This window comes from Necator americanus, chromosome X, assembly GCF_031761385.1.
Source record: "Necator americanus strain Aroian chromosome X, whole genome shotgun sequence".
NCBI classification, from domain to species: domain Eukaryota; kingdom Metazoa; phylum Nematoda; class Chromadorea; order Rhabditida; family Ancylostomatidae; genus Necator; species Necator americanus.
The window spans coordinates 4,347,331-4,365,901 of NC_087376.1; the positions used below are offsets into that span (position 1 = coordinate 4,347,331).

General features: G+C 32.3%; 1 protein-coding gene across 3 annotated transcripts in view; it reads left to right on the forward strand.

Moving 5' to 3' along the window:
* Nucleotides 1-6,206: 6,206 nt before the first annotated feature.
* The window catches only part of RB195_021463 (uncharacterized protein), a gene marked incomplete at both ends in the record, with an annotated part of 37,213 nt that continues 24,848 nt past the window's right edge, over nucleotides 6,207-18,571 (forward strand). The window contains one exon of one of the 3 annotated variants that reach the window (XM_064208205.1): nucleotides 6,207-6,277. In XM_064208205.1, the coding sequence (XP_064064086.1) occupies nucleotides 6,207-6,277 (71 nt within the window). Of the gene's footprint in view, nucleotides 6,278-10,789; nucleotides 10,849-17,293; nucleotides 17,317-18,571 lie in introns of those variants that run through there. The other 2 variants (XM_064208207.1, XM_064208208.1) reach the window with 2 other exon arrangements.

The window sequence follows — 18,571 nt, forward strand, 5'->3', positions numbered from 1 at the left end:
TTGAATGCTCTAGATCCATGATGATAAGTTCCGAGAATCTTTAGCCTTTTCTAGGATAATAAATGATGAGTTTTGCTGCTGTAGCTGCAAACTACCAGCAGTATATTTTTAATATTACTTTTTATCTCATTTGTAATATACAGTATGCACCTGATTTATTACTCACTACATCTAGTAAATTATTATTTATATTACTGTTACGGTAGAAGTTGCTGTCTAAAATAATAATAGCAGTTATCATAATCATATTTTGATTTTATTTTGCTACACTGATCTAGAACAATAAAGCAGAGTTTTTTTTTTCCTTATAGTCGCACCAATAACAACGATTTGTGGATTCTGAGGCAACAGGAGTCCTGAACACCAGTCCTCAAAGTTTATCAGCCTAATAGATCAAGACTCCTTTTACCTCAGAATCCACAAATCGTTACTATTGGTGCGACCAGAAGGAAAAAAATAACCTTTGAAGGCATCGGTATGCAGTCTTTTCTTTTCAGTGAAGTTAGTTGGTTTTAATTTTTTCAATCAAATGTAAACTCGCGTACAGAAAAAAAAGAATTTGCCGATTTGTGAAATGTTATTTAAAAGGGCATTTTCTTTTCTACAAGAGAGTGTTTTTGGTTTCTTTTAAAACCTTGATTTAGTTTATGTTGATTTTCGGATCAATACTTAACACGTTAGGGATGGCTGAACTTTCAAAATTATAGACTTTTTCCAGATCTAAACACAACATAGTTTATTTATCTGGTCAGCTTCTGTTGTCTAAAAAAAAGCCAAAAATATCCATGTCGATGTGTGCGCGACTAAAAAGGAGTAACTATGAAGTGTTTCTAGAATTATTAATAATTCAAAAAAATTAGAAAAATATTTTTGTGCTGAGACTGATACTAAATGTGACGGGAAATCAATAGTTATGATCAAGAAACCTCGTAATCCTAACAACAAAATAAGACATAAACAGAATTATACCTAGAAGAAAACCAAAACGAAAAAAACTCATTAGAGTCGAGAAATTTCGGAAATGAAGAAGCATATGTGCTTAAAAATCAATAATGTACCCACTTTGACTGAAAGAGAATCATATCTGGAGGTTATTCGATGTAGGTCATAATTTGACCAATCACTGGATGTACATGAACGCTAATTTATGGTATTTATAGATATTCTGGAATATCCAGTCATTTTTTCTTGCAAATTAAGATCGCAAAATCTTATACAGTAGTTTTTATTACCGAATTTCTCACGAGATTGAAAAGAATCTCACAAACTGTTGCTATCAAGCTATTGTATATCATTTAGGAAAAATTTTGTTCTGAGTGCAACTTCGGGAAGAATTCAGTAGATGTTTATTTTGTTATTTACCTGTCTATGAAATTTCATGACCAGGTTTATATAAAATTAATATTTTTTTTTTCAATCAGAGCTACTATTTTCTTCTGCCATAAAGGACTATGTATACAGTAACTGATATCCTATAAAATTATTACTCAAACTTTGTTGTTTCAAATTACAGATGGAAAAGGAAAAAAGTCTCCAAACGTACACGAACGCTATATAAATTCTCTTGTTAGTGTTCACTCAGAGAGGTCAAAGTATCTGTTCGATATGTCTATGCGACAAACTTCCAGATATCACTCTCCTGGACATTGGTTACATTGTTGATTCCATGGAGCTCATATTTCTCCATTTTCGGAATTTCTACTAATTTCCGTTCGTTTTCGGTTATTATATAGAATTTCCTCATACCTTTATCTTCTTACTATGGATGAATGTTTTCCTGATCATGACAAATGAGCTCTCATTAGATGAGTTTTGATTTTTTTTTCAGGTGCAAGAAAGAAAAACTTCTTAAAATCTTAGTAAGGATGATGATCATCTGTTTTTGTTTATTTTAACTTAAATTTCCCTAATCTCTTACCTACTAAGCATTTTTCTTCTGTAGTCAGTAGTTCACCATAGTTTTTTTTTGAAAGGTTCCGAATAAATCAATAAATAAATAAAAATGCATCGCTTTATATGGAATATTAAAAATATATTGTTGATATCCCTGAGAACAGAATATAACCACTCTGTTTTAGAAATTGACTATGTAGTAAGATCACGATAATGATCATGTTATTCAAAATGTATAAATTGTTGCTATTGTTGATATTTCACTCTAAAAAAATAGAATTTATTCATTTCAAATCAATCTCCTCTCCATTTTAGATTAGTTTTTTTTCACAATGAGACCAAAAACAAAACGTTGCTAGCGTTGTGAACCAATCACACTAAAATTGGTAGCACTTAATTTCTATGTAGTGAAATATTTAAGGAAATATTGTATAAAGTGAAATATTGTAGGAAATTGACACATTACAAGAAATTGTAGCAGTAACAATTTGTAGTGCTCAACTAGGAGCAGTTAACAGATTCAAACATTACAATAATCGATTTGTAATGGATTTTCAGGGAAGGTTTAGCGTATTTGGTTAATGGTTCCCCATTTGCTGCACGGTCGGTCGATGGTTCGAAACTATTCGAGAGCCAACCAAGCCTTTCTTTAGGCTGATAAATTCGTGTCAAACTTCTCATAGAGAGGATAAAGATGGCAAAAACACTTACCTGATACACGAATCAGCCCTCACAAGTCATTTTAATGGTTAGATACGCCTTCAGAAACCTCATACGATTCTAAATTGAAGTAAACGCAGTGGCGCATCCGAAGCGGATTGATTATCACGCCAGACATTTTCTCCTTTACATTATTCTTGTCACAGATTTTCACTTGAAGCGACATCCCGAGAAGAAGAGTGTTATTAAGAGAACCCATACTTTCATGTGAATTTAATCTTCCTCAGTGGTTTCACTCATTATCCTTGAAGAACCACATGTGGCACAGTTATTGCGCTTCACATACTGCTGCTTCATTTCACATGAGGATCCCTCCTCACTCAACTTTTTTTTGTAGCAACAAAAAAAAACTTTTGATTGGTATTGATACATTATTTTCGTAGTTTTCGTAGTTCAACTCGAATTTGATTGCAAAAAAATTTAATACACGAATAGTCGAGTCTTTTATTCATCTAACTTACCATAATTCTTACTAGGTTTTGATTTCTGGAAGCCATCCTAGCAAAAAATATGCTAACATTTTTTAACTCAATTGATAAACTTTTGCTTAAGAACTTGTATCTGTAATCCTATAATTCCTCAAAAAGAAGCCAAACAAAAAACATTCCATACTTCACTGCCGATCATCAATCATCTGAAAAATCTTCTTCGTCTTAGTGATCCATGAAAACACATTTTTAAATGATTTCCTGACGGTGTTTTCTCAAGACTGGTAAAAGGAACTAATTAAGAGTTTTTCTCGGAATTTCGATTACTTTTCCTTTTATTCTATAAGAATATTTAATTACAGGCTAACACACATGTGCAGAAGTGTTTATCCACTATTTTTCTACCTTTATTACCGTAATTCAATCAGTTATCCTTAGAAACTAGCAATTTCATTTCTAACATCTCAGAGGTAATGTTGCTGACACCTCCCTTCATCTGCTACGCAGTCTTGTGGACAAAGTTAATAAATAATAAAAAAAAACATATTTCCACACAAGTTTTGTATTTCTTTAGATTTATTTCTCTTTAGAGAGATTTTCTGTGAGTAAATCACTGTAATGGTCCGTTTCCATATAAAATCACTTTAGTTTTCCTATTGATTGAACGATATCCTGTATTTACACCTTACTTTCGCCCTTTAATCAACTCCACTTTTTTGTTCAAAGCATGTGGGACCTTTGAGGGTATTGAGTGACTCACTGGTTCTTAGAAAAAGAAATCCAGTAATTTTGGATCTCGCTGTTTATCAGCCGGCAATTCTGTCTGAAAACTAAATTGTCATTCCAGAATAATCGTCATAACTTGGATTTGATCCCACAGTCATCCATTTTCTTGCGGATGTTTCCTCCTTGTTAGTTTAGCTGTTATCAAATACGGTTCAACTGCAATCTACGTAGCACCGACGATATCTTTAACATCAAGGAGCATCTTCTTCCTGGACATTCCGGAATATTTCCACTCAGAACAGTCCAAGGTCTTCCTTCTAACAAGGCGAGACTACTCTGTTGAGGTTGGTCACACGTTATTCGTAAGTTTGAGGAGATTGACATTGATAAAATTAGTAAGGTTTTTATTATTTTGGTTAAATATTGTACATAAAAATATTTTAGCAGGTCATTTTAAACAAATTATTTTGATAAATAAACTGTATTGAGAGTGATAATGTCAAAACTATGATAGTTTTTAGACAAATATCAATCTGGGAACTTACAGCGTCACCTAGCGACACGCGTTTTTTCTCCGGAAGCTAATAAACCAAGAAAGAGTTGTCCTAGAGCTACGCAGCCATAGATTAACACTTCAAATTTTAGATTAAAATCCTTTTTCTCTGTACAATCAATCCAGTGATTCAGTTTGACTATTTATTTGAACTAATCTTAGATTCTAATACTATCTGCTTCAGAACAATCAGCAAGGCGGCGTTGATTCCATTTTTGAGTTTGCTAAATTTAAATAATCCAGCAATTCTATCGATAGTGATAGTTCCAGTTACTATAGGATGTTCACGGATTTCCATCTCTGAGACCGCTCCATCAAAGACCTAGAGAACTCAGAAAATATCTAAATAATTATATCAAATCGTAAAGACGTCAAAAATTAACAAAATAATAGTTAAATATAGTTAAATGTAATAATACAGTTAAATAATAGTAGTAACAATTTATGATTAATAATCGATGAGAACGAGATCTTCTTCAGATTTTTTAAAAACAATTCCTCGTGAAATGGAATAGCAGTTCCTGAAAAATGCAATTTTCTAATGCGCAATGATAGCTGTTTGCAATTACGTCACACTCTTTAGTTATAAAATTATTTATAATTAAATAAAAACGAACCATAATTGAACTATTGCATAATTATTATCTCATGTTAAGTTAATTATATTGAGACGAATTGAATAATTTTCTGAAGCGGATACTTTGTGATAGTCTTCATCGCCCTGGATCGATTTGTCTTAGAATATTCCGAGAGTAAGCGACACATGTAAATGACACCAGATAATTGCTCATTCCGACGGGAACAATCAATTTTCCCGGTTTCAGTCATCGCTAACATTTTAAGAACTCATTTTTTTAACGAAATGAATCAGAAAGAAGCAGAAGCTTTCCGGATGAGTCAACTTTTACTATTCGAATGAATCAGTATGAGAAATAAGGATGGATTATTTCCTGATAAAAGGAAATAAATGTCATGAGATTTCAACAACGCTAACTTAATATCTTCGGAACATTTCAATAATGTATTTTGACTAGTTTTGGGATTTTCTTCTGGAATACTAGAGCTTATTTATACGTATGTTACTTGAGAAAAAATTAAGGAGATTGAGTTTATTAATAGCTGGATCTGTTAGAATAACTTTTAGGATCATGTATCCGCTACTTCAGGTATCATTGTAAGCCCACTTCTATCGTCTGTAAGTTTAATCAAAAGGCCTGCAGCATTTTTTTTTTGTTTTAAATAAATAAATAACCCAAACAGCTTGAATTTTTCTAAATGTTTTTGATACTGAGAAGAAACCTCTCAAGTAGCCAATGTGTCATTTTATTGTCAACTGATAATGAGTGGTCGTGGAGAAGAGATAAACAATAATTCAGAGCTTTTTATTCTTTTTTTTTCCTCTCAAATCTTTGTCAACATCTGGATTACTCCGGAATGTTCTTTGAATTAGATTCTTCTCAATTTTTAACAATATTTGTTGTTGTCTGACAATTTTCAAAACAATGAGCAACAACTGCGAGTAATAAACAAGCACTTCCGGCAAGGAATCGTCTAGGAAATATTTCTGGAGAAGCAGAAAAGAATATTGTTGTAAACAACGTAATGATACTACAATCATTTTATTTCCAGTTTGTTAGTGCTGTCATGCCAACAGCAGAAGAAGACTTCATTACATCATGTTATGTTCTTCATAGCAAAAAAAACCAGTAGTCCTCGAATGAGAAAAAAAAAACTTTTGTTCTTCAGAGATCTCCGCCGGGCCAGTGATTATTCGTCGGCCACTTTTCCAGCCGGAACCTCATCCATCTATCGTCTCTGAATTGATATTAGAAGTGGCCAGCTAACTCATTCACTCGTTTCCGAGTATCCATCTCTTTGTTACGACTATGGAGAGTCGATATTCTTTCCGAAATCGACTGTTCACACAAGCTACACATAAATATTTCCTACAGAAATCGTAAGTGTTTTGTGTGTGTTTTTTTTTTCGTCGAGTTATCAGTTATTTTTTAGTTTATAAATATGTATAAAAAGAATAATTATCGTTAATTTTCTTCTGCAAAAAGGATAATGTTATGTCAACGCCATGTAATATTATAAATAATTTTTTTAAGAAAAATAAATAACACAATACATAAGGAAAGAATGGCAGTGTCAATCAGAACGGTTCATATTGACAACTGAGGTATTAATGTCAACAAAGAACACAAAACCAAATAAACCCAAAAAAGGTGCCGGGTGTATATTTGCTTCAAATGTATAAACAAAAATAAATGTACTTTAAACTGATTCCATGTCTGATGGCATCGATATTTTAATATTAACTAGTATTCTACTAGTATTCATCAGTAAAATCCTTTTTTACAAATAAACATTACAACCAATAATATGATAAGAATAATAAATATAATGTTTTCTTCAAAAAAAAGAAGTAGCAGTTGTTTTGCTCTCCTATACATTTTAGTTCTTTTCTATTCTTCTATTTTTTGTCTCCTGCAATAATGGGCAAGGAATTGAAAATGACTCTGTTGGTGTTACATATAAAATCTCAGAAATATATCTATTTAATAAATACCCGATTATATCATGAGATAAGATTCACATATAAAATTCACATATTCGAATTATTACAAATGTTTTGTTTAGTGATGTGAAACTAAAAATTAAAAATGATAGTAGTAATAAATAGCATTTTTTTTTCGAAGAAAAAAATGGCAATCGAAATAAGGATTAAAGAAAGTCTCGGCAGCCTTCTCAAAATGTAGTACACTACTCGACTTTACATTGTTTATAATCTAAATAAAATTCACATATTCGAATTATTACAAATGTGTTGTTTAGTGATGTGGAACTAAAAATTAAAAATGATAGTAGTAATAAATAGCACTTTTTTTTCGAAGAAAAAAATGGCAACCGAAATAACGATTAAAGATAGTCTTGGCAGCCTTCTCAAAATGTAGTACATTACTCGTCTTTACATTGCTTATATTCAAAAAAGCACGAATTACGCAGTAAAAAGTGATATTTACCCCCGCTATATATGTCTGGTTGAAAAAAAAACTGCTTTAAAATGCAACGCAACCACAATGCATTCGAAACAAATTGCCGGAACGTTTTATTGGGGATTCTTGAGATTTTAATTCAGATATTTTTCTAAACAAGTTCTTATTTGAAAATGAACCTCAATATTCTCGTTAAGACTCGAAGCGCCGAAAATTTGATTTCAGTTTTGAACGAAAATTTGTGAAGAATCTAACAAACTATGGTGCAATATTCATTGAATTGAAATTCCTGTTAATTTATTTTTAAGAAGCAAACATATTAAGGCATGTGTTCTGCCATAAAATCCATGTAATGTTTCTCGAACACATGCACTAAAGAGCTGTAAATTTTTTTCATTGAGGAAAAAAGAACTAATGTCATTTTGAAGAAAGATTGTTTGGTCGATTGGGCACAGCGCTGCATTTGAAAGCCGTTAAATCTAGTCTAAGCAGGGGAATTTTGAAGCATTTCTTTGTTTTTTTCGTCGTATTCTACATTCTTATTTCCCTCATAATGCTCCTCACTCACTTATTCTACGATGCAATGCAGTGGCGCCTTTGGATGCATCAATCTCTTGACGCTGCTTACTTCGCTCACATCCATGGCATCCGAAGCTGTTAGAAAGCAGTGATGCGAATCGATGAATGCCCTCGCCATCTACTCCCTTCCTAACTTATTCTTCCGTTATCCATTCAGTACAAATCGCATTTTTTTTCATTGGAATTCCGGCATAGGCGCAACTAAACATCGTCGTTCGTCGTTCGTCGTATAGCCACACTAATTTGTTCCGGAATTTGTAGGCGGCGTTTCGACTCCCATAACAATCAAACGGATCGCATTTCAACCATCCTAAGGTTTGCCAACACTCAATATTTAACTTTCTACTTCCTGTGAACTTCTGTACTTCTCACCGATTGGTCGTTGCTTGAATCAATAGAAGAGAGCCAGGAAAAGTTTGGGAAAATCGTGGCGAAATGTCGGAAAGTGAGGATGAGGATGAAAATGGAGTCGCCTTCAAGAATACCTATGCATCCGTCGTCAGAGATCTGAAACCAATTGATGCTAGTCGTCGGTCAAGTGCAATTACTGTTCAAGGAATGAAAAAATCCGTTTCAAATCTGTTTCGAGGGGCTACAGCGTGAGTCACGTTTAAAATATTTTAGTCATAATCTCGTCAAAAAAATTTTTTGTTCTTACATGGATGTAAATAGAACAAACGAAAATATTTTTATATTGTTGTCATTTTAGGATAGGAGTAGATTTATGTACAACTGTTGGCTGACAAATCGAGAATATTTAAGTTACCTACCCTCCATTCTATAGTAAAGAAAAGTAATTTAAAAAAAAACACATTAAGTAAGAAATACTACCGAATCGTGCGAATAGCTGCATGCTCCTTAGCCTAATTATTTAATGGAATGAATTGCCGGAAAATCGCTGCTGTTTTCGTGCTTCCTAGATTGAGCTGGAAGAAAAATTTTGATCCACATTTCTTTTTAGATGTTTAGGGAACTATTCATGGTTGTACCCAAGATATCCAATATTTTTATGGATTAGTATGAAGGCGATAAATGTCATAGGAGAATCGAGAATTATGAGAAATTATCCAATTTATTATAAAGCTTCAGAAAATTTGTTGTGTGGACAAAAAAGCTGCGTTGACTTTCTGTGTACCAAAGGAGTTAGCGAATTTCAAAGCAGTTCTCTATTCCGTTTTTTTTCTGGAAAAAAGGACCTCAATTTATAAAAGTTTTGCTGTTCTAGAAGAAAAATAACTTGAATCATAAAGTGGTTTTCTCATTCTGCCTTTATTAACGATTTGAAACCATCCATGACAAATCGTTTGTTCGCAGTAATACTAAAAAAATTGTTTTCGCACAATTCTTACTCACTCCGAAAATTGTTCCCGAATTCAAACTACAAAAAAGGAAAAAATAAATGTTATTTTAACAAATGCACAGTGATTATTGTTATAATGATTTTAAAAAAATGCTGAAAACCTTGTTTTTTGGAATAATAAGAGTAAACAGTTAAAGGTTGAAAATTTCCAGTTTCAATCGTGTTTTATTTTTCAAACACATCAAATTCGATGGGCGCAGGAGCCAATTCTCGGATGAGTCATAGGTTTTTTTCAAATATTGAACGATCGTGATGTCTTTACAAGCAATGTATGTGGATGTTCCGTGGAATTAGGGTTTTCCAGACGTATGCATTAATAATTTCTCTTTCCTCCCTATGTCCTCTCTCTCCTCACTATCTCTCAAATTTACTCTCTATCTAGTGACGATAAAATATTATAAGGCTTAAGGATTTTAAATTGATTTTACCGTGCCTAGTACTACAACATTCAAAAAAGTTACCTTTTGAAATCAATGTTTTTATATTCGCAACATCATATGTAGTCTTAAGGTTTATTTATGTTTACGAAATGAAATAAAATAAATAAAAATAGGAAATAAAAAAAGCCAGACATATAAAACACAACTCAAAAATTTACCTCAAAAAAGGGGGAAAATTGAAAGTAGGAAAGAACATTCCTCGGATACTCTACTACTTTTTCTTTTTCTTTGATAATGACTGGATGAAAAGGCATACTTTTGTTGTATCCATACTGAGAAAGAGTGAATGAAAATAATTTTTTTCTTGTATGGCATAAATTAATTATTAATTTTAATTCAAATTTTTACTTTTCGGGCTTTTGCACAGTAATTACAGTAATTACTTGCTCAATTATTATTATTATTATTTATTACTATTATTATTTGTTATTATTAATTATTAATTCAATAATTGTAATGATGTGTTCAATTATTATTATTATTTATTATTATCTGTTATTTTTAATTATTAATTCAATAAAATAAAATTCATAATTCAATAAAATTGTTGTAATTAATTTAATTGAACACATGATTACATTACATGTGATTACACTATACATACATATACATATGATTATTTTTGTAACACAAACAAGTTTATCATGTAATTCCGGATGATCAGCAAAATAATGGGAAGTGAAAGTGGAAAATTCTTAAAATTTTGATATTAACATATACATATACAATTTACATATGATTATTTTTGTACCACACACAAAAAATCATCTTGTATTTCCGGAAGATGAGCTAAACGATGGGATGTGAATGGGGAAAATTCTTAAAATTTTGATAGTAGAAATCCATAAATAACAAGTTCGAGAAGTTTCTTGTAAGCTTGGAGATCGTGCTCACGAACACTTTACAACGGATGCAGATTGATCTATCGCAACAAGTTTTTATGCCGCTCCGTGATACTGCAGAAACGGATCAACACAACGACGGGCCACAGTGTCTGCATTGTGTGTTTGTGTGTGATAATCATCGTCCGTCATTATCATCATCGTCGTCGTCCTTCTTTCAAAACTGATCCATAATAAATTCTGAATCTGATGGAGAAAAAGTGGCGTGCACACATCTTCTCCAGAAGTGTTGAAGTACCACGTGATGCGTGAGTTATATTCTTGTTCCTCGATCAATAACAATATAATATCACTAAACCACATATACATATATTTCCGACGTATTATTTATCCCCCACGAAATAATTGCTGTCTGAGAGTAGAGGACAATTATCCCTTACCTCATCTACCTACGTTTAACCACACACCATTCTTACTGTGTTTTATGCTGTTCATCGAACGAAATTTATTGTTTGTTGATCCTTAAACTCTCGGAGAAACTCTCGGATCAGCACACAACACTCAAGCACGTAGTCGCGGATGTCATTGTTGTTATCAATGATTGATCTTACAATGAGACATCAGTTTCTGGATACAAAATAACTGGAATCATTTGTCATCACTCCTCAGTATTGACATTTCTTTGTGACTAGGATGAGTGTCAATCATTGAGAGCTGAGTTTCTGAGTTTTTCTATGTCTCTTCTTCCAATATTTGAGAAAATTTGCATTTCTATTGATGAAAAGTTACTTGTTTGAACTTTGTAGTCATTTTCTTTTTCAAATATGTTATTTTTTTCTACGCTCCTCTTTCCCACAGCTGTAAAATCCACAGAAACTTTTCCGCACATTCAGTTTTATGCGTTCTCATGAGATAACATACATATGTTCTAGTGCACTGGAAAAAATTCTGCATATCGCATGTTTCAGAATTTTAAATAAACATGGAGTGTAAAAAAAAACATTTAAGGACTGAACTGAAACTGACTGAGAAACTTGGGTGTCATATGTGCTTTTCTTGCTCAAACAAGACGTTTCCGTAAACTCTGGATAAATTTGACGAAAATTACGTGTTTTCTTATATTGGATCCATTTGAGCTTAATTTTAAAAAAAAACCTTCTTCTATTACACTGTTGTAATCTCCGACATCTAAATTGTTGGTTTCCAGGAATAAGTAAGATGTCGCTGATGGTCTCAAGTGGATTGTTTTCCCATAAATATCCATAAATTCTATTTACTAGATGAATCTTTGAGAAGTATTAAAAAATAAGTATATAACAATTTTTTCTCCATATTCCAAGACTACGTCCCCTATTTCCTAATACTTCCCGGAGATTTATTTAGTGAGTAGAATTTGAGGATATTTATGAGGAAAAAATAACTGGCTTTACGAGTAAATGATTTATTTAGTGAGTACAATTTAAGGATATTTATGAGGAAAAAATAACTGGCCTTACGTGAAAATGATTCAAGAAGTAATCGAACAAACGCTACATAAAGCACTCAACGATATCTCACCGGAAATTCAGGAGAAAAAGAAACCATTCGGCGGCTTCCCCAATTTTCATTCCCATTCACGTAGATGGATGGAGAATTTTTATGTTAGCACTAAACCATTTCACACCTTCACAACGATTCCCCCATTCACAAAAGCATTTTTCATTCTTTTATTCCAAAATGAACCGCCATTTTTCTTTTCGTCCCATTTTAAATTCCTTCATCCATTATCGGGTTTTTTTTTCTTCTCTTCTACATCAATCTATTCCACGATAGCGAATATAAAATGGAGCAGCGTTAGTCTGGAATAAGGATTGAAGCCGTCAATTCAGCAGTGAAATATCCGAAGTCATTATATTTGTTGGCTGGTGCTCAGAAATTCTCTTCTTTTTTTCCCTGACCTTTCTTTTTTTTTGTAATCCTCGGACCTACGGTCGTTGTGTTTAAATCGCTAGCAGTTATTTTCAATACAAAACTTTTAAGTTGAAGAAGTACTTTCCACAAAAAATAGTATCGCGCCAGGATTAAACTCATATTTTCTAGCTCTGCACTTTATTAGAACTCGATTTTCAAGAATGAACTTCTCTATAAAGGCTAATTATTGACTTAAAAATAGAAAAAAGCTTCATTTTCGTAAGCATTTGTCTGGAATTCTCCTTTAAAGCCCTTATTATTCATCACATCAGGATAATATTTTCACGTTTTTAAGTCACGGACGCTACAGTTGCTCATAATTCTACTTCTGGACCATACATCGCTTTCAAATATTTGCGTTTTAGCTTATCGTAACGATTTCTTATAATTCCTGAATTCCAGAAGTTCCAGAAAATGATTCTAACTCAATAAATTGGTTTTTCTATCATGTAATATATATGTAACTCACATGAATGTCACTTGTACTGACGAGAACATACATCGACATAACATTTTCTCTGCGATGCCAGCTGTTACTAAAGCATCTATAGTGCATCGGCAAAAAAAAGTAATAAAAAGTTCTTTTTTTTTCTCAATTTCAAATTTTTGCAGTTTAGAAAGTGCGAAAAACTCATTAACTTTTATTCTGTTCTAATAGCAGCATCTAGTTTACCCACAGTATATCCATATATTCAGGATAATGTTTTGGAAGACGAAGACTTTTTTTTGACATGCTTTCTCTTCGCTTATTTGTTAATTTAAATTATTTTAAATATACTAGCTATTATCCTTTAAAAGAATGTCGCTGATACTTAGGACTAAATGAAGTCTGACCATCTGTACGATTTATTTTTCATCATTTCCTTCCTCCTGAACATTAGTTAATTCTTCCACTAGTATTCAGTTCAATTAACAAAATCAAAATAATTTTAATGCTTTAATTCGAATGAACCACAAATTGACATGATATTTTCCTCGACGCCCTCATTATAAATGAACTGCCGCTTGAATAATTTCTCTCAAAATTTCACCCTAACAACACGAACCATATAACATTCCAGAAGTATTCAGGAGTGGATATCAATTTCCACCTGCATTTTTTTTCTCTTCTCACGCATGCAAATCTTATTCGTTAACATATAGGATTTTTTTCCAGAATAATCCACATATTTGTGCTTATGCACAAGGAGTTATTTTTTTTCTTTCCACAACGATCATTTGAAAACAGTTGGAATTTTATATTTTGTCTATTCTATTTCTCAAATTAATATGTGACTTTTGTCTTTTTTTTTATCTTTTATGAGTTCTCCACTAACAACTCAGGAAGATCTTTTTTTAGAGGCTATGAGTGCAATACTTATGAGTAATTTTTGAGGATTTTAAAGCTCAGAACAATGAATGATGTTAGTAATATTTTCTCCAAAGAAATAATCGTACTTCGATTTGTTTTAACCACATTTATGAAATTCTCACAGGAAAAAAAAAGAATACTACTTTACCTTGCAAATATTTGCTGGTAAATTAAAGTTAAAATAGAGCTATATCCTTTTTTCTTCACTTTTTTCTTTTCTTTTTATATTTTTTTCCTTCAGTGTGGAAAAAAACTTACTCTACTCTGATTTTATTTCGAAGTAAATCCGTGAATGAATTTTATATGGAAGTATGATTGTTTCTCTGGAGAAAATTCCACTAACAATGTTCACGGTCCTCAGCTGTTTGAACCTCAAAACCAAGCACTCGTATTGTTCTCATTTTACTTTTCCTGAATTTTTCCTCATTTTTCTTCTCCGATATGTGATTGACTCGATGTTTTATCAAAAAATAACACGTATTTTAATGTTTTCCTGGACATCCGATTAAATTATTCTGTAGAAGGGCTGAAGAAATTGAATTTGTTCGAATTTTGCCTCGTTGTCGAATCATCTGAGCTATGCGTGTTGTGTCGGATTTCGCGCTCTCCACTTATTTTCACAATTCAATGGATTCGAAGCTCGTTTTTCCTTAATCCGTATCCTGTTAATGCCTGGATACCACTGTTCTTTTGCTGTACTTCATTCCCATATGCATTAGCGTGCATGGGAAAAAAAGTGACATCTTGAAATAATTATGGACTTCTTACAGGATTATAGCATTCTGAAATAATAACACCATGAAACGGTCAACAATTGAGAAATTCCAGAAATTTCTACGATTTTCAGTGTTTTCATGAATCCCTGCGAGATGGCTTACCTCTCATTTCAAGGATTTTTCCTCGGATTTAAATCGACCCATTTTACCAGTACAACAAAAGAAGTAAAGCTCGAATAGGAGTTATTCTTGAGACTTTAACCCGCTCGTCCATGTGCAACCTCAAAAGTTGCTTCTGCAGAGATATAATAAAATAAATAATTAATAAATGATGATAAATAAACGATGCAGTCAAAAAAGCTAAATGATCTACTTTGTCAATTGTTTTGACCAAATGTTTTTTTTTGGAATCACGTGATTCTGTTTCCCGTAAATTAATTGTATTTTTTTCTTAAATGTGTATACTTAAAGCCATCAATACTTCGTCAAAAACAGTATTTATTTATTATAGCAGAGTATGTGGCGGTAAAAATCCACTACAAAATTTCTCCTTTTGTATTTTATTGGAATGAATGTTGAGTATTTTCGACTCCTAATATTTGACTTTTTTTAGTATTTTGAGAATATTTCTAGTATTGCTAGTATTTTTAAGGGATTGCATAATCTGAAAAAAAGTTTATAACATAGCTTTTCTTTCTTGAAGAATGCATTTTGTGATTAAGTCTAGATGTTGCAGCGATCCTGGAGGAGTTGTTCCAGGAAAATAACGAAAATCTCAGGTTTCACTTCTATTATATCACTTTAATTCATTGATTTACATAGGATATGTACCTATCAATCAGGATACAGTATCCAGAGATCTATCCTTTTTTTCGTATTGTTGGTTAGCTTGATCATCTTCAACAGGAAGTTACTCGATAGTACTATTTTCTATATATTTTTTATGGTTGAATGCGTTATCACATTGTCTTTTACAATTTTGTGCAAAAATGTAAGGATTCTTTTCTCCTTTTCCTGGTTTAAGATAAGAAAATCAATCGGTATAGAATACACTTTATTAGATAGTACTTTATTAAACTGTTTGTTGTTTAACGTAGCATCTTTAATGAATTTCCAGCCGTAATACTCCTCCATAGCATTCGTGCGCATTTAATTTCATGGATCTCACTAGGATATTGCAATCAAGCTGTCGTTTCTCACCATTTCTCATCACTCTGAAGCTATATGAACAGATTTTCAGAATTTTCTCTGATATATACATATTAGTAGTAACTCAGTGAGGCGAATACACAATAGCTGCTTTGTTCTGTTATTCCCTGGACGCCTATTTTGAAGGAATTCTCCAGGGTAGAGCTTTCATTGCTGTAGATTATTTATATGTGTTCGTTTGTTTGTTCACTTTCTACTAAAGGCACCTCATTTATTTCTCTTCTTTCGGGACGAAATTTTGAATTTTTGTTGATTTTAGGGCTCGAGAAATTCTTACGCTCTTTACTGCTTAGACAAACATTCGCCCGTTAGACAGCTACGGATAAACAGAAATGACAATTGCATTAGTGAAGCCTGATTCTGTCATGTTTTCCTGGTCTTTTTGGGAATTAACGTAGCGTATGTGCAGGATTTTTCCAGCATGGATTATAAATTTAGTTTTTGCTGATCCACTGACTCACTCTATAAAGCTTACATTCAACTATTTTTATCCTTCTGAACCCATCACCGGGGAATTTCCAGCATTTTAAAATTAATTAAGTTTTTGAGTTTTTTTTGCGTTCTTAGTACACATTTTAACACCGTCATCTTCTTAACACCTTTTCAACATCGCCACCTCTTGAAATCGCTGAATTTTTCCAGGAGTAAGGAATCTTTAGCTTGTAGCCGTTTTTACTCTTATTTTCACGTTAATTTTGCCAATAAATGGAACCAGAATTTTTTTTTCCTTTCCGATACATAAAAGATTTGTATTTGATTCAGTGCTGTTATATTTGTCTACATGTTACTTTAATATTACGCAGATAAATTCCCTGGAAACATAGTTTTTGATCTACATTCAGTTCCTCATTAAAAAAGGTTTTCCTATGCAAATTTGTTCTTTTTTTCTTGCAACATTTCTGGATTCATCGCTACATTTGTTTATCTTTCGCGATGAAGCTAGAGTACCATCGTGTGGAACTCTTAAAAATCATCTCACAATAGCACTTTTGAATTTCCGTTAAACTCTCAACTTTTCCTTTCATGAGACATTGTATTTCCTCACTTTTTTTTCCTCATATCGAGAGGCATTAATTGACGTTATGAGCTAATTAGCTAGCCTTTCATGGCGGTTATTATGCCTGAGGATAGTCCTCATGATGAACCACATGTCCTCGCACATATGACGAAATAATGCAGAATTTTGTCTACCATCGTTCTATTATGTTAAAGTAAGTCTTAGAAAAATAATTTTTTTCTAAAAAGCTATGTAACTCACAGATTAGTACTTCTAATAGGTATTTAGAAAATTTGAACAATTTTCTAACTCATACCTCCTTTAAATTTTTTCAAACTATTTTAATATTGCTTTAGAACTGTATACTTCCATATTACTACTTTTAATTTCGCTTTTATACTTTGTCGTAATGTTGTCGTGTATTGATTTGTGGTCTCGTCGAGTTCCATTCATTGAAGAAGCTTAATCCGGTTGCTGGAAACCGAGAAGCGTGGGTGAGGATGGAACGAAATCGATAAAGCAGTGCTGGCATGGCCTCCATTTCTGAATCAATGTTTGATAATATTTTTTTGGTTTTTTTTCTAGTTTCTCATTTTCTTAACTCCTTTATTGACCATTCTCAGAATGAAAATTAGCTCTTGAGAAAAACTTTGAAAATCCATGTTCTCTGTCATCCAGAATTAAATTAGATAGATTAAAGATTTTTTTTAATAATTTTAGATACTAATTAAACTACAATGAATCCATGTTATGTAAACCTCATCCTTCTGAAACAACGTATTAAAAAGATAACATTCTGAGGATTGCGTGGGAAAGATCATTGTAATTGTAAAGAAAAAATATTTGACTAATTTTATGGATTACTGCTACTACTACTCATTTGTTTCCCGAAAAAAAAACTGCCTTGCTAGTCTTGTAATGACAGCGAAGCGATTTCGAGCGAGATAACCCTCCATCCAGAGGCAAAAAAGGGCGTAACATTCCCATTCGTATTTGTTGTGTGCAAAAATAGGATCCGGATAACTTCCGTATTTTCGCCATCATTTTACGTTCGATTGTTATTGCAGGAACTTTCTAAATAATTGTTGTAAACCTAATTACAAAGCCATTTGAGGAAAATATTCTATTTGGCCAGAAAATTTGGAACGTTATTTATTAAGAAAAATAGAAGGGCACCATCTCAAATTGAGCCTTAAAAAATCAAAAGATTTATTCCAGCGCTCACTTTGTTCCTGAAAAGTACTCCAAAAATTATGTCTAAATGTTGTTTGGGGGGAAGTATAGCTATTACACAAAAAACACTTTGAATAATCCAATTTTTAGAATTTTTAGAAAATTTTACGTTGTTCACTAAATTGATATTCCGGTCAAAATTAATTTTCATATTAAGTGCAATTACTATGTAAAATTATGTCAGAAATGTTGTAGAGAAACGTAATTTTTTCTGATTTATGATTCTATTTTAAGATAAATAATTTTCTATAGAATATTTTTAAGGAAATAAAACATATGAAGAGTATTTTTCCACATAGCGTTGAGATATGTCGATTCAAACAACATATCGTGGGAAATGACCTCATTAAATGCACACTCAACTGTGTCTCTCTTTACCAATAATTGGATTATACCCTTAGGAATGGTACATCCATGTCTCGTCTGGATATGCACTCACACATATGAGCGATCCTAGGTCATCCTGTCATTGATCCTTTAGTATCTTTTTTACAAGAGAAATAATATAGTTAAAAATAATCTATAGAAAAATCATCTGTTGTTACAAATCCAAGGCGACAATTTCCATAAAATTA